The sequence below is a fragment of the Vipera ursinii genome, assembly GCF_947247035.1.
Source record: "Vipera ursinii genome assembly, chromosome: 1".
In the NCBI taxonomy this organism is placed as follows: Eukaryota; Metazoa; Chordata; class Lepidosauria; order Squamata; family Viperidae; genus Vipera; species Vipera ursinii.
The window spans coordinates 127,556,052-127,572,947 of record NC_139512.1 but is presented as its reverse complement, the minus strand read 5'-3'; the positions used below and the strand labels follow the sequence as shown (position 1 = coordinate 127,572,947).

General features: G+C 36.4%; 1 protein-coding gene across 2 annotated transcripts in view; it reads left to right on the top strand.

Annotated features, from left to right (window-relative positions):
* TFCP2L1 (transcription factor CP2 like 1) overlaps window positions 1–16,896 on the top strand; it is a 41,773-nt gene that overhangs the window by 12,610 nt on the left and 12,267 nt on the right. For both annotated transcript variants that reach the window (XM_083348296.1, XM_083348295.1), the window contains exons 3-7: window positions 9,582–9,658; window positions 11,140–11,245; window positions 11,969–12,075; window positions 13,683–13,835; window positions 15,749–15,859. In XM_083348296.1, coding sequence (XP_083204422.1) covers window positions 9,582–9,658; window positions 11,140–11,245; window positions 11,969–12,075; window positions 13,683–13,835; window positions 15,749–15,859 — 554 coding nt within the window. The remainder of the gene's footprint in view (window positions 1–9,581; window positions 9,659–11,139; window positions 11,246–11,968; window positions 12,076–13,682; window positions 13,836–15,748; window positions 15,860–16,896) is intronic.

The window sequence follows — 16,896 nt, the reverse complement described above, 5'->3', positions numbered from 1 at the left end:
TGTTGAAATTACAACCTTTCTTGTGAAACAGGAACAGTTTTATTAATTAATAGAATGAAAATATTATTTCCAATACTCTTTTATTAATATTGATGGTAATACTTCAGTAAGCTTGCTTGGGGGCAAAAAAATTATTTGTAAATAAAAATATTCTGTTTTCAAGATGATCTGTTATCGCTTTTAAAATATTGAATATTAGTTATATTTGCTCTTGTAATCTTGGTAATATCAATTCAGGATAAAACCATGTCAACTGTAGAATAAACTTCAATTGGATAGTGAAATACATTACTTTTTATTACTGAAAATAAATTAATTTTAGTAGTAATATCCAAGCAGAACCTCAGAGACACTTAGAGTTTAATGCTCTACATGGCTTTTTCAAAATTAAGTCTGTTGAATTCAGTAGGTCTTAAATCCAGTTAAGGGCTATAACCTTTCAAATAGCATTTTTATCCTAGCTCATCTAGCAATGCACAAATGCCAAAATCGGGTCTGATTTGATACTGGGGACAAGCACTCAGATTGTTCACCTAAGGGTCAATCCTATAATTACTATTTAGTGTGATGAAATATATTCTATTTAACAGGAATCAGTTATTTAACAACAGCAGCTGGAATTGTTTTTGGAAATATATAACTAGAGATAACTATATGTCCAAAACCCTCCCAATATTACTACATATTTACAAAGCTCTTGTGTAATGAAAACTGACAGCACCATAGGCATGCACTATAGTAACTGCTCTTTAGAAGTCCAGAACCTGAAGTTGAAACTCAAATACTTTGGCCACCTAATGAGAAGGAAGGACTCACTAGAGAAGAGCCTAATGCTGGGAAAGGTTGAGGGCAAGAGAAGAAGGGGATGACAGAGAATGAGGTGGCTGGATGGAGTCACTGAAGCAGTAGGCGTGAGCCTAAATGGATTCCAGAAGATGGTAGAGGACAGGAAGGCATGGAGGAACGTTGTCCATGGGGTCGCGATGGGTCAGACACAGCTTCGCAGCTAACAACAACAACAAATAGTAACTAACAGTTCCATAGGGTTTGCAGTAGTGGTAAGTATCTGTAGCTCGGGTGTAAGATGAGGGTGAAGGTTTGTTCTCTGAGCTTGTGGGCTGGATTCTGAATGCTTCATTACCAGGCTCTGTGACATCTTCAGCAGAGTTTAGGAGATGTCAAGTGTCAGTGTTCTTCTATTTTGTGGGCTATTGCTATTCCTAGGGGTTGGAGAATTCTGGCTATCATTTCCCACACCCCTTTTGTATATGATAGGGTTAGTTTATGACAGAGATAGTCTAAAAAACTTCATATTCCCACATACAGCATCCAAAGCACAACACACCACACAGCCAACCGCCATGCCAAAACTAACCCTACCATGCACAAAAGGGTGTCAGAAATGACAACCAGAATTCTCCAACCCCTAGGAATAGCAGTAGCCCACAAACCCACAGCCACACTTCCCCAGGAATTATACAGAACCAAAGACAAGATGCAGAAGGATGAAAGAAACAAAGTAATCTACAAAATCAACTGTAACCATTGCAACCAATTCTACCTGGGACAAACATCACATCAATTAAAAACCAGGATCCACAAACACTGGCTGGCAGTCAAATGCCACGATCCCAAATCTTTAATCTCTACCCACACCGACACCAAACAGCACCAGTTTGATTGGAGCAACACAAAAATCATTGGCCATGCTACCACCCGCCACGCTCGTGAGTTCATCGAAGCTTGGCACTCATGAGCAATTCCATCAACAGATACATCAACCTACACTTGGGCTACGAACCCCTCATAATCCAAATCAACCGCACACAAACCCTCAACCAACCCATGCAAGCAGCCCCACCAGCACTTCACCTCCCAATGACCCTGACCAGAGGTAATCTCCCCATCACAAGACCCATCACAAGACTCACTGATGACTCACACTTGACCCATCGCAAGACCCATCACAGACCCTCACTTGACACACCCACGCCTGAAGCCCTTATAAACAGAGGAACACTGATGCTGACATCTCCTAAACTCTGCAGAAGACATTACCTAGCCTGGTAACGAAACATCCGGAGACCAACCCACAAGCTCGGAGAACGAAACTTCACTCTTAATTCCATAAGGATTTACCAACAACATTAGTAGTGCTAGAATAATACTTTAGATATAACGATAAGTAGGCATTATAAAAATTTAAAAAATTAATTTAATCTATGTTTTACTGGATTAAGGTCTGTCATTCTGTTTCCTTGTGTCCCCCACCCCCAATGTTATTGAAAATTAAGCTCCGGAGGAAAAAGTCCACCTCATAACTCCCAGTTCTGTTGAACTATTTTACAAAGATCTATTATCTTTTTTTTACACTTTTTAAAAGACATAAAAGCTAAAGAATCATACTGGATGCATTTTGTAGTAGTAAATCACATTTATTATTTTCAATTCCCCTAAACGTACTGCTGACTAGATGTCACTGCCTTTTTAAAAACCTAACACTAAAATTGGAGAAGAAATTGTCCGTTGTCTCCACAGCATTAATAATCTGGTAACTTTGTACCCATCCATATCAGCATCAAAGTTCAGTTATATTTAGCCAGATATTAATATGGCATTATCATTTTATTCACCATTTCTTAATTTTGTTCCCCTTCTCTCTGAAATACTCTTTCTGAATTCAAGGAAAGGAAAGAGTGGGAAGTTGAGTCCCAAAGGTGCTTTTTCCAAAAGCCAACTGGACTTTATGGGGGTTTTTTCTTTGAAAACGTTTTGCTTCTCATCAGTTCAGAACTGAAGAAGCCCCTTGGATAAGAAGCAAAACGTTTTCAAAGAAAAAAAACACCAAGAAAGCCGAGTTGCCTTCTGGAAAAGCACCTTTGGAGCAATCATGACCTGGATGATTGAGAATCTCCATAGACATTTAAATTCGGAGTGCCAGAAGAATAAAAATTAATCCCAATAAAGGGAATAGGGACTTCCATAATAAGAGAAGGCATAGCCTGGCTCTCTTCCATTACCCAAGATTGAAGCCACTTTCTTTTCCTACCAGAAAGAACCTATATTTCCAAAATTGGCATGGCAAATAAAAAGTCAAGTTAATATTACATAGATCACTGGCAGAACTGCTGCTGCTACAATTCTTGGCTTTTTTCTTTCTCTGCCTTCCCTTTCTGTATCATGCCAATTTAACTGCGCCTCTGGACAGCAATTTGTCTTTGTAACATCTATACAGTTCCAAGAAAATTGTAGGCTTCATAATAACTTTATGCTGTTCAGTGTACTGTCTGTATGAACTCCTGCATTGTGATCAAAAGGAGGCAGATGTTATAATCAAAAGTCATCCTTACAGAAGGAAGTCTTTGGCATATTGTACTAGATATGTTAACCAACATATGTGCTATTTGAAGCTGAAGACCTTTTCATTCAATTCAAAGGATCATTTGTTCTAGGAACTCTCAAACAGTTATTTCTTTGACATGGTTGATGCACACAGCATAATTTAGACATTTTTCAAAAGAAACAGATTGTCTTAAAACGAGCATTTCAAAGAAATTGCAGGAAGATTATTATCATTAAATAATATAACATTTCATACAACGTTAGGGGAGCTCCGTAGATAAAAAAAGTGTTCTACAAGGAGAAGTTTTCTTAAAACATTTAAGCTTTTCCCAATATTTATGCAGAAACATGGAGGCTATAGTTATAGTCATGTATCTTCTGGCTGTAAAAAAATCTATTTCTATAAGGCAAAAAGGTTTATATAATCTGAAGAAAAACCATTTGTCCTGTTTCTGAGTAGTTGTGTAACTATAGCCTCCATTTTTGCATTGAATACCAAGGATAAAATATTAGTGGGATTTTCAGAAAAAAGTAAAGAGTTTCTAATATCCCTCTGATGGTATTCTTGCTATATGTGTTATTCAGAGAAGTTTAGTGAAAAAAAACCTTAAAAATTCGGGAGTTGTTAGTTCGTTAGTCGGGTGAGCATCAGGAACACAATATATTTTGACTGATTTCCATTGTACTATATTTCACGCTGGACCGTGTTTTCTTCTTTCTCATGGATGGAATGTAGGGACTGAACTTTCATGAACTGAGAAATATGCTTTTTCCCCCTTAGTGTTATGTGAGAGTCCAGCTGATTATTAACCAGACCTTATTAAATAGATATGGCTTAGATATGTCAACTTAATCTCCTGGAACTGGTTTTTCTTTACTTTGCTTCTGTGAAGATGAGCAGTTCTGCTAGTTCTTGGTATTTGTAGATTCTTGGAAAAATTCTCTTCTATACTGTAGGCTATATAAATAGATAAGGGAACCAGTGTGAACCAAATGAATGATTTCCCCTCCCCCCCAAAAAAACACCAATTCAAATTGTGAGAAGGAAAAATGAAATTCATATTTTAAAAAAGGTATAGGAAATATGTAGAGAAAAAGGTTTTAAAAGGAGGAAATTTTGATTTTTAATATAGATTCATGCAAACATAAAATGACTTACAGTTACTTACATGAGTTCAAGTACAAAAAGTTTAAGTGTCTGTTTGTTATGGATACAGTCTTTACCAATAGTATTTAAGAATGTATAGTAAATAAAAGGAACCATAATTTGATTAAAATTATGTGCATAATAAAACTATAGGTTAGCACCTGCCAGGAATAACTGGGATCTGAGAATGTTGGATTTGAAGACCATACCACGATGGTATATGTCACATAATTTGCAGGATCAAATCACAAATTTGCAGATTACACCAAGCTGGTGGGAATAGCCAACACTCTAGAATATAGGCTCAAGACATAAAATGATCTCAACAGACCTATTGGGTATGACTAGGGTTGACATGATAGCAGTGTTCCAATATTTAAGGGACTGTCTCAAAGAAGAGGGTGTGTGTGAACCTATATCCAGAGCACTTGAAGGCAGGACAAGAAGCAACAGAAGGAAACTAAGGTGAGAACCAACCTGAAAATAAGGAGAAATTTCCTGAGAGTTAGAACAATTAATCAGTGGAATGGCTTGCCTTCAGAAGTTGTGGGTGTTCCATGACTGGAGGTTCTTAAAAAGAGATTGGACAACGATTTGCCTGAAATGGTATAAGATCTCTTGCTTGAGCAGCGGGTTGGACTTGAAGACCTCTAAGGTCTCTTCTAATTCTATTATTCTGTTATTTTGCTTGTGCTATCATTACACGACCTGCTGATAGAAATTCTGATCAAAGAACATAACATACAACTGAAGCATAATATGCCAGTGCAGCATGTGAGATTATGCTAATATAGTACAGGCTGCTTCCAAAATTTTCAGCCAGTCTGGTTAAGGGACATGACATCCATCAGATCTGGAGACCACCAGGATGGGAAAGTTTGTTTATTTATTTATTTATTTATTTATTTATTTATTTATTTATTTATTTTTTGGATTTATATACTGCCCCTCTCCCAAGGGACTCGGGGCGGTGTACAGGGCAATTAAAACACTATGAACAACACATAATATACAAAAATTAAAATGAAATTAAACCAAATAGCCCTAAACAATAAAACACATTCTAAAATTTAAAATTTTTAAAATTTAAGATCTAAAATCCCAGTCCCTCAGTCCAGGCCGGCAAGTTCAAATAGCCAAGTCTTCAGGTCACGGCGAAAAGAGCGAAGGTCGGGAGCCATCCGGAGCTCAACAGGAAGCTGATTCCAGTTGTTCTGTTCATGGAAGTATCCAGAGTTTCAACTGGAAAAAGAGTGGGGTGATTAACCAGTTGTTAGCTTTCAATTATCACATGAAATATTCTGATTAGTTTCCTATTCTGAAATAACCAAAGGTTCACACAAATTGTTATCAAAGTTAACTAATTAGGCCCTTTAATCAACAATCCATTTGTGATATAAGAATTTAAAAATATTCCCTGGCTTGAGGGCTTTAGCCCTGTTCATCTGTTACAAAATTTAAATAACCCACATCCCTTCGCTAACATTTCTCCACTGCAATTTTCAGACATTTTGAAGGAGAGGAGCTTCCACAAGTATGGTTCCATTATAAGACTTATACGAAAGTCAACATGCACACATTTCTACATTGGTTGGCTTTTGCCTTGTAGGCATGCAAGTCAGCATATAAACCACTTAGTGGTGGGATTGAAATATATGAGCAACCGGTTCTCTGTGTGGATGCCACTGCCGGAAGTCCACTCTGGGCCTGGGCAACAAAAAACTAGCTACCGGTTCTGCCGAACTGGTGCGAACTGGCTGAATTCTGGGAGAAAGATGCCACTGGAGCAATTTTAGCATATGTATGTTAATTATCAAGAGCAGTCCCACAGAACTGAGCACTCCTAATCACATAAGACATAAACATAGTTGTAGAATATAGGAAAGCATAAATGCAATCTGATACCTACTGATAATTTATTGACTATTGAAGCCGTACCAGAACATTTGGTTTACACTTTATATTAAGACTTGATGCAATTTGTTTAGCTGATGGGGTCATTCCTCATTTAAACCATAATTGCTTACTTGTTTATTGACTGTAACTGTGGACCAATAGGATGTTTATACAAAGATGTATGGTTTGTGGTTTTCTAGCATTCTAGGACCTGTCTAAGCCTCCAAATAGTCTACTGTAAGATCAGAGTGGTTAAAAAAAGTCAACAAACAAATCATGAATGGAAAAACATGTCTTTTTCTTTTTTGCTTGTTTCTTGCTTTTATTTCTAATTCATATTATTTTCAAGGAATTGTTTTGGGAGGAAATTTTATCCGGAAGAGGCAAAAAATAAATATCCTTTTCTGCCTTTCTGCATCCAAGATGCTCTCATTAGCAAAACAGTCATTAGCTTTCCTCTGAGCCTTGGAAATTGGAAGTAAGGAAGGATTGGACTCTCATTCATTAAGCCATTCCCCCCCAGTCCCATAATTCCAAGTTTACGAGGGAACTTAAAGTTCTGTCATACTTGGCAGTGAATTTGCCAAACAAGAAAGAAAAAAGCCCCCGGGTGTTTTTTTTTGTTGTTGTTGCTGTCAGAACATCACCTTCTAATGTTTTATTTTTATTTTATATTGATAGTAGGCAGATCTTTTGCCCTAAGTGCCCAAGCATACCGCTCTTTTATTTATGATGTTTTTAATTGCAGGCAAAAATGGTGTTAGTTGATGCAGAAAGCTCATAAAAATTCTTTTGAAGACAGATGGAATTGCTGCATATAATACAATTCAGGAACATTGTGAACCCAGTCGATTTTACTACTTTTTTATTATTGTGGAACCACACTGAATATATATGTACTATAGCCTGCTTAGTAGAACCATATAAACAAACCTCTTTGGCTCTGGTATGTCTTGATCTGCTGTCAGGCCTTTCTCAGCTGACAAGACAAAATATTGCAAGAATATATTTCCCAGCGCACAAAGGCACAGATAAAGCAGATTTATTGTGGCAAGCCTTTGACCCATTACAAAAGAAGTCTAGTGATTGCAGTGCATCAAACGCAAGTTCTATTTATACTACAGTCAATATTCAGTTCCTTGTGCCTTTTCCCCACCCATTCTACATAAAGCGATTCTCTTGTGAACCGGTGATGCAATATCCATTTGTACTTTGTTTTGGAAATGGCCTAATAGCAGGCTGTTTTACTTTTGATTGGTTCAGCTTGTGGAAAATTGTAGTAAGAAAAGATGGACTACACATACAGGTAGCCTTTGTTTAGCCTTTTTTCCCGAGAGTTTTGTCTTATTCTTGAGCTCTTATTCAACAATAGCTAATTCCATAATTCTCAGAGTCCATATCAATAGAATTTCGGTGTAAAGCATTTAAAATATTTGGGTAACAAAAAAAAACAAAACACCACTATTATTTCTAGACAATATTCCAGAAATGTAACATTTTTCTTTTCTCTGCATAAGGAAAAGATAATTATTTTTTTAAAAAAAATAAATAAATTTCACTGGTCAAACCAGAAGTCATACTGATTATCATTTTAGATTGCCTTGTTATACCCTGAACTACATTCTTGTACAAGGAGGGGAAGTGATTAGAAGAACTTGAAAAGCTTGTTTCTCTATGTCTGCTTCTTGTTTTATCGTATTTATAATTTTGATCTTGTTCTCAACATTTGCTTACCAAACAAACAGTATTATATCCAAAATAAATACGTTTATATTCCTGATTAGGCTTATGTACATGGAAATACATGCCAAATTCTTACCTAATAGAAGGACAGGTTTAATTCCCATGAGGTCCTGTATTGCACCAAACTCTTACAGTTAATTGTATATTTTTGTACCATTTTGAAAGATTATTGATCAGATTCAACTGTGTTTCTAATAGCAACATGTGACAAGCTTAATACAAAACAAATGTTCAAAGCTATTTCTAAAATAAATGAAAAGTCATTGCTATTTACTAAAAACACACCTGCTCATTTCATGCTGAGGGTTTCTGTGTGATGCACAGTTACATTAGTAGGAGCCATCTTGTCACTGGGTTCTCATCCATGTGATCCTCCGGAAGCTAGTAAAGAGCCCAAAAAGGGAAGAAACAGACTAATTCCTTCATTATATCTGCTCTTGAATTAAAGTAATTGAATTCTCTGGAGTGCTTTAGTATTTACCATTCATCTATTTGCAGTTAGCTTTTGAAAAATGTTAATAGTGCAAATTTATGCATGACTACTCAAAAGTGCCCAGTGGGACTTATTCCCTTATTTTAGGATTAGACTCAGTGGCTATAGTAGTAACCTCTCCTGATAATTCCTAAAGCAAACATCCATTAGTCAAATTCTGTGGATTTAAATGGCAGAATATCTCACTCTGATGGTACAATACAATAAAAAACACACATATTGCTGAAATAATTATAAAAAATATTCAAGAATACTTGTGTATTCTTGGAGCTGCAGCTGGTTTGAAAGATGTAGCTGTTTAAGAAGGCATCTTTCAGATGATTACATACAATTAGACCACGTAATACAGGGGTGTCAAACTCAATTTCATTGAGGGCCGCATCAGCATTGCGGTTGCCCTCAGGGGGCCGGGTGGGTGTGGCCTGGGTGGGCGTGGCCTACTGGGTGGGCGTGGTTAGAGTGCATATGGCCTACTGGGTGGGCATGGCCAGCTCTACATTGTTCGCATCAACGGTGCCTGTGGGGGCCTGGGCAGGAGTGGGACAGATCTGAGGGTCTCTGGCAGAAGGAGGGTCTCTGGGCCAGGGCCAAGGCAGTAGGGGCCGTTCCCTCACTGTTTCCAGGATGGCTTCACGGGCCGCATGAAACCACTTCGCGGGCCAGATCTGGCCCCCGGGCCTTGTGTTTGACATGTCTGACGTAATATGTTTCAAGTCGTCTTGGAAGGAATTAGAAGGTTCTAAATTCTTGGAATATCCACATCATTGATATAACAAAAATACAATATTTAAATTAAGCATAAGTTGCAATAATGTCGCCATTTATTAGGAGAAAATTGTCAAAAACAACAACAGCCCCAAAGCATCTCTCCCAAACATGATTGATGCTGGTGCAACTGTCTCTTGCTATTCTTGCTGCAACATGCTTAAACAACTTGGAAATGTTTCCTTGAACTCCTAGGTCAGTCATATGAAATCCGTCTACTTGAGAATAGGAAATTGGGAGAGTTCCAAGATTTAAACACAAAATATATAAAGGTAAGGATATTTTTTTCCTGCTGCCACACACAAAAGCTACTGGATATAGATTATGCTGCTGGAAAACACTTTAATGGTACATGAGCCATAGTGGTTGCTTCCTGATTTACATAGAAATAACTGGAGTTGCAGCGTTTTGTATACATTAGAGATTTTCTAAATTCCTTGACTACTATGAACATTTTCTTCACAAATTATCTGTATTTAATCTGTGCCTTTCTTTCAGATTCACTTTGCGTGTTAGAATATTCCATATTCAATTCTAGAATGCAGTTTTTGTACATTGTACATTGTCTCCCAAGTGTGGAACCTGAATGAATCCAGGATTCTTTTGTATTTTATATTATTATTCATGATGCATAACTCATTTTTAAGGAAACTTGAATACCCATAGTCCTTTTTAAGAAATCCCCAATGTTTGAGGACTCTCAAAAAATGAATACTGTTTGAGAACTACTGATGTAGACCTTTGGTTTTCTGGTCACAAAGTTAGACATATTTTGGACTGAAATAGCATTTACATTTCTTGACTGCATCCTTATTTGCAATAGTGCAACATCTATTAAAGATCAAATCAAGGGGTACTGATTTTTTTTAAATTGCAGGTATGACTAGGTAAGACTGCCTTTACACTGCTGCTGTCATTCATAATATTGATCTATAAAGGGTAGTTTTTGACAGCATCCAGAGTTTTTCACATTCGCCCCAGTGTATGATAACAGAAATTTGTCGACTACTTGGTCAGCATAGCAGATCAGTAAATGACTTGAGAATGTATGACTATAATTTGGAGTTTTGCTATCACTTAAGAATTCAATGTTTGTTTATATATTGTGTTTTAGAATAAAAAAACAAAACATCGTGTAATAAAATGACTGCATATTTCTATCCTGGCCAAACAAATGTTCATAAACACAGATCATTTTGGATCTCTCTCGAACTTTTCATTTGGATATAAAACTGCTAAGATTTTCTTCCTTAAAAAATGGTCTGATTACATAAAGACAAATAATTAATATCCTATATTATAAAAGCTACTCACTTTTGTCTTTTGTCAGTTCCTGGGGATTTCAGAATATTGTTCTCCTTTCTATTACTCAGTCTTTCTCCAAATATTTCAATTTCTTGATGTTTACTTCTTTCAAGGATTTGTTAAATACAAGTAGTGACAGTAGATATGATTTGCAAAGTGGGATATATCTAGCTATTTGCAATGGATATCACATAACAAGATACTATAGTACTAAACAATACAGTTTTCCAGATTGCAGGTGTCTGGTCAGTATATATTCTGAATAGCAATTTTATTTTATTTTATTAAAATATTCTTTATGATGATGGGTGATTTCTGCATATCCACTTAAATAAAACACACACTGCAAGTCTTCTATCAGCTTTGTCCTAGAAGTGGAAAGTGTAATTTTTAAAAAAATACATACATCTACCATCTTGTATTATTTCATCCACTTTTCTCCCCATAGAGCATTATTCGGGTAGTTTTTCATGATCGGCGTTTGCAATATACCGAGCACCAGCAGCTAGAAGGCTGGAGATGGAGTCGCCCTGGAGATCGCATTCTTGACATAGGTGAGAACTTTTCATTACGGTATCCAGAGCTTTTTTTGTCATAGAATGCCCAGAACGGAGTTCCGGCACCGTTTTTGGATGGAACCTTGTAGGATAGGCAAGGCAGGTTGTATGACGTGTGTGAGTTCCGGCACTTTTTTTTTTTTTTTACAAAAAAAGCATGGACGGTATCCATTGCTTCTTTCTTGAATGTATGACTTTCCTGTAAAACACAACAAATATTACAAATATACCTGTTGTAATATTTATGAATTTGGAAAATAGTTGGTTCTTTATACCTGTTCCAATATTTACAAACTGGAAAATAGTTGGTGTCTTGGAATAAACAACAAGGTTTTGCTTTTGTTAGATTTCATTCCAACATCAATGAAATATGTGTGTGTGGTTTTTTGTATTAATATATTTATTTCTCACCTTTTAGGTAAAAGCTGTTAGAAAAGTGGCTTTTACATAACCATATCCATTTTTGCTGATAATATAAACAAACTCTTTACCTGTGCTGTGAAAGCCAGAAGATGTATTAAATAGGGTAGGATAACTTTAGTTTCCCAGTATTGTGAAATACAAGTCCCAAGAATCCCTTTTAGATGGAAAAGCTAAGGTTTCTTATTCTGCAGCTAGTTGTGTCAGGCTGGTCTTTCAAATGCATCTGGTGTTTACACTGCAATGTTTCTTCTCTTCAATTTTTAATTTTTTTAATATTTTAGGGGTTTTCTTCTACAGATATCCCACTGTCAGTTGGTATCTTAGATCCCAGAGCAAGTCCCACCCAGTTGAATACAGTTGAATTTCTGTGGGATCCATCTAAGAGAGCATCTGCATTTATTCAGGTAAGGAGAGAAAATAACCCCTAAATGGAATATGTTTTGTCTCAGATCATTAGGGGGTACTATTCTTTCATGTTCTCTGGGATATATTTGGTTGAGAATATATGGGATTAAGAATCTGAGAATTTTATTTCAGCCTCCCTTTAACTTTAATTGGTATTCCTTTCTATATTGCCCAGAAATCACACCAAAGGAAAATAAATAATGTAATTTAAAATGAGATTGGAATCTTTACGTTCATAATGAATTGTGGGAAGACCGTAAAAATAGGATTATACAGTGCATTTAACAATGACATTCAACCTCTAGGGTATGCACATTTTGGAATTTGAAGAATGGCTGCTATAAAAATGAAATTGATCATAAAATAACACTTCTAAGGACAAGAATGTTTACTAAATGGGCAGGACAGATCACCTTAACTTATGTTTAAAAATTAATTCTCAAAAGGTGATCACACGACCCTGGGACACTGCAACCATCATAAATACATGCCACTTGTCAACTGTTCAGATTTTGATCACATGACCATGGGGATATTTCAAAGGTTGAAAGTGTGAAAAATGGTCATGTCAGTTTTTTCAGTGCCGCTGTAACTTTGAACGGTCACTACATGAACTGTTGTAAGTTGAGGACTACATGTACTGTCTTCCTAACCTCAGGAGCATGTGCTACATATATGCTATAATTAAGTCAACTGAATTGTGTTTTCACTTTTAATGTTTTATAAGGCAAGAAAGAAACAAGACTACAAGAGAGCAGGCTGGAACAATATATCTCAACTTTCAGTCATAGTTTATATATAACACTAACTTTATGCAATATATATATATATATATATATATATATATATATATATATATATATATGTCAGCTCAACTAATGGAAGATACAAATAGGCAATATTATGCACTTTATATTCCAATTATTGAAGATTACATAATTTTCATTTTTCTCCAAGAAGAGGAGTAAAATATTTTTTAACCAAAAACATTGAGGGTTAAAGGTATCTCTGAATATTAAAAGCAGCCTTAACATCTGAGCACAACGGTATCTGCTTCAGTTAACCGTAATGAAGTATGGTCCAAATTACCAGTGAACTTTTAATCATTAAAAGGTAGCTAACCATAGGATAAATGTTATACTTTCCATTATTTAATGTTTGGTAGAAGAAAATAGCTGCTTTAGGGAAGAGCTGATTAAAAGGAGAATGCAATTTGGGTAATAGCATTAGCATCTCTATACTGCCCATTGAGCTTTACACCTCAATGGGTGGTTTACAATGTCAAACCATTATTTGCATATTGCTCCCATCTGGGTCTCATTTTACTAACATTGGAAGGATGGAAGGCTGAGCCAACCTTGAGCCCCATCAGGATCAAACTCCAGGTTGTGGGCAAAGTTTGCCTGCAATACTGCATTCTAACCACTGTGCCACGAGGATTCAATGGGTACCTCCATTTAGGGAATACTGATTTCTTTCCCAGTAAGTTACATTATTAGTTCAGCTTCCCCAAAGGGGGCCTGTCAAATACCTCTATTAAAAAAAAACAACACTCCAAATCTCAAACAGCGTGGACTTGAGCGCTAAGCACATCTCTTTTGGCTAGGTACACTGTATTAGTACGGAATTTACTCCAAGGAAACATGGAGGGGAGAAAGGGGTACCGTTCCGAGTACAAATGGATACGTTTAAACAGAATGAAAACGGGGAGTATACAGAACACTTGCATTCTGCAAGCTGCCAGATCAAAGTATTTAAGGTACGTGGCTAATTTCTTCTATTAATTTGGTGCCATAAGGAGATGCTACAAATGACATTCCTCACCCCCTCTTCATTATTCTTGAAAAGAGAATGGTTGGACAGATATGAGGGGATCTGTAGGCTCTCAGAAAAAGGAGGGTGTATGAAGTTTAAATTGGCACAATTGTGGGTGGGGAGAGATTGTTCTGTGAAAATTACAGATAACCACATATATTTTGGATTTTTCATTAATTTTTAACATCTCTTTACTTCCTCTTGGTGATCATTACCCCGCTTTTGTCAGTTATTCAGTTTCCTCTATATGGCCCCTTCAGGTCTTAGTTCACTGAAAAACTCCCTGTGCATCCAGAACTGATTCCTAATCTCTTTCCATTTTTTTTCATTAGAATGGGGTACATTTGTACTTCCAATATCTTATTCCCAACCTGCACTTCATTTGATGTAAGGATCTGTATTCATGGGATCCAAATTCTGGGAAAATTGGCTCTCCTGAACTCTAGGGTGAATGAATGACTGCTTCAGTTTCTATTTTTATATAACTTGAGCATGGACACTTTCTTATTTCTTTTACTTTTTCAGTAAGCACTCTCAAATGTTTAGGATGAGATCTAGAAAAGTCCGTCTCCTTTTTTTCTTGTCTGGAAAAATGGAAGTCAGCAAGCCCAGCTCTGAAGATCTTGCAATGCTGACTTTGTTTCCAATGATGTTCCAGATGGTTAAAGTCTTCTATTATTACCATGTTTCTTTTCTCTGCAATTTCTGTAAGATATCTAAGAATGATTATCCACTTCTGTCTGGCTTGGTAGTCTATAGCACACCATCATAATACTATTTTCATTATTTTCCCTTCCTTGTATTCTTACAAAGTACTTCCAAATAGACTGATGCTAAAATTTCTGTCTGTCAGTACATGTGTGCGCTTCCCACATATGAGACTACTCTTCCTCCCCTTTTGTCTGGCATATTACTTTTGAGTAAGTTATATCACTGAATCCCTACATTCCACTCATGAGTTTCATCCTACCGGATTTTGTAATGTTGACTATATCATTTTTGCATTTAGACTCCTAGTTCTTTCTGTTCTTTTACTATAATTTGTGCATTTAAATAAAGATTCTTGACTCATGTGACTTGGCCTATTCCTTCCTGCATTCTACTTTGGATCAATTTCCGGAATAACACATGCTAAAATAAAGGTGTGATAAAAAAACAAATAAATAAAAACTAGAAACAAAATTGAATCTAGCTATCACCAAGCAAATTGGAATATTAGCCAATGATGATTAATATAATAGATTATATCCCTATGAATGAGGGCGGGTATGTCTCTATATACACGTATGTATGTTTGACTTTTGGAATGGAGAGTGTGATACTGATACTTTATTGGGATATTGTTTTATATGCAATAAAGTTAAAATTATAAAAGGAAGTTCTCCAATAAAAATCCTCTCTGCCATGAAATTCACTTGAATAATCACTTTAATAATTCTATTATCTGTGAGCCTTCTAAGTTGACTGAGTAGCTAAACTCTAAGGTTTGCAGAAGAAAAGCAGGATTTGTCCTGCTCACCATGGTCATATCCACTGATGCCGTTGCTAATGCAAACTATCCTTCAGGAAGGCTGGAGAAGCTGCAGCACTCTCTCTATATTGTTGTATTACCAGAATTTCTCTCCAGAGCCATATTGGGCAAGATTTAGAGTTCAACAACATCTGGAACAGATTCCCCAAGCCAGTTTTACAAAAATAATTTTCTATCCTATACCCCACGGCACATATATACATGGGAAGAATGTCCATTAAGTTATGCCTCAATGTCACTTTGTTCATCTATCAATAAAAACTTCTGCACTTTCTGTTTAGCAATCATTTGCTTAAGACAAACTAAATTTGTATGTGCTTTTATAGCCTAAAGGAGCAGATAGGAAACAGAAAACAGACAGAGAAAAAATGGAGAAGAAAACCACTCAAGAAAGGGAGAAATATCAGCCTTCCTATGATACAACCATTCTCACTGAGGTACCACTGTCCTAGAGTTGCAGTGTTTTATGGTTATTACTTGCAAAAGACTGCATATTTTATATGTATAGAAGGCAATATTGTGGAGTGTTCAATTTTGAAGTAAAATGATACATTGGGTAAAGTCTAAAACAGGACGCTGTTGCATTTTTAGATTTGGTGGTGCTCAGTATGACCTGCTTGACCTGTACTCAAAACTAATATATCCTAAAATTGATGCTTTCTAAAGTTCCAAAGAGCTGAAAAGGATGTTCTGTGTGATTCCAAAATATCAGGGTGGCCAATAATAACTTTCTAGGTCAATTGGAATGAGGTTACTTAAAGTGTCCCCACTTGGTGAAGAAGCCACTTTTGGCAATGAATTGAGGTCAAACTCCCACCCCCATTTGCCTTCCAAACCTGCCACCGGAATAATAAATAATAAGCACTTCTTTTGCATCTCAGGCTGCATGTACAATTATATTGTAATCTCAACATGTATAATTCTGCAGACCTCCTCAGAATGATACTCACAATGTGCCAGGCTGGGTGTACAGAAGGAGAATGGTTGTGCTGTTGTGCTGGGGAAATAACATGTGAGAAAGAACCACAATCCTCTTCATGAGTACCTCCACTGAATGAGAGGGGTTGCTTGTAGAAACACAGCTTTAACAATGGGGCATCCAGATTATAGGCTGAGTTCCCTAGAGAGGTTTACTGTTGTATATTTTCTTTCAGCACAGAGTTGAAGGTCTTCTGATGATCTCAGTTTTTTAAATCTTTAAAAAATAATTTTTTTTATCTTATTATGTTACCCTCTGCTTACTTCTACCTTCGTGATATTTTTTCCTTCAGTTCTTCTAATTCATTTTAGATTTTGTGTTTTATTTGTGCAGGTCATTTTATTTCATTGCTGGGCAATTTAAAACAAATAACAATCAGATCAATATGCAGATATGTTCTTGGTCTGCAGGGAAGCTTTGGTCTCATTCTTCTTTTGAGAATTAATTGGATGTTGACATTTTAGGCTTAAAGTTCACATTGCTGCAAGACCCAGA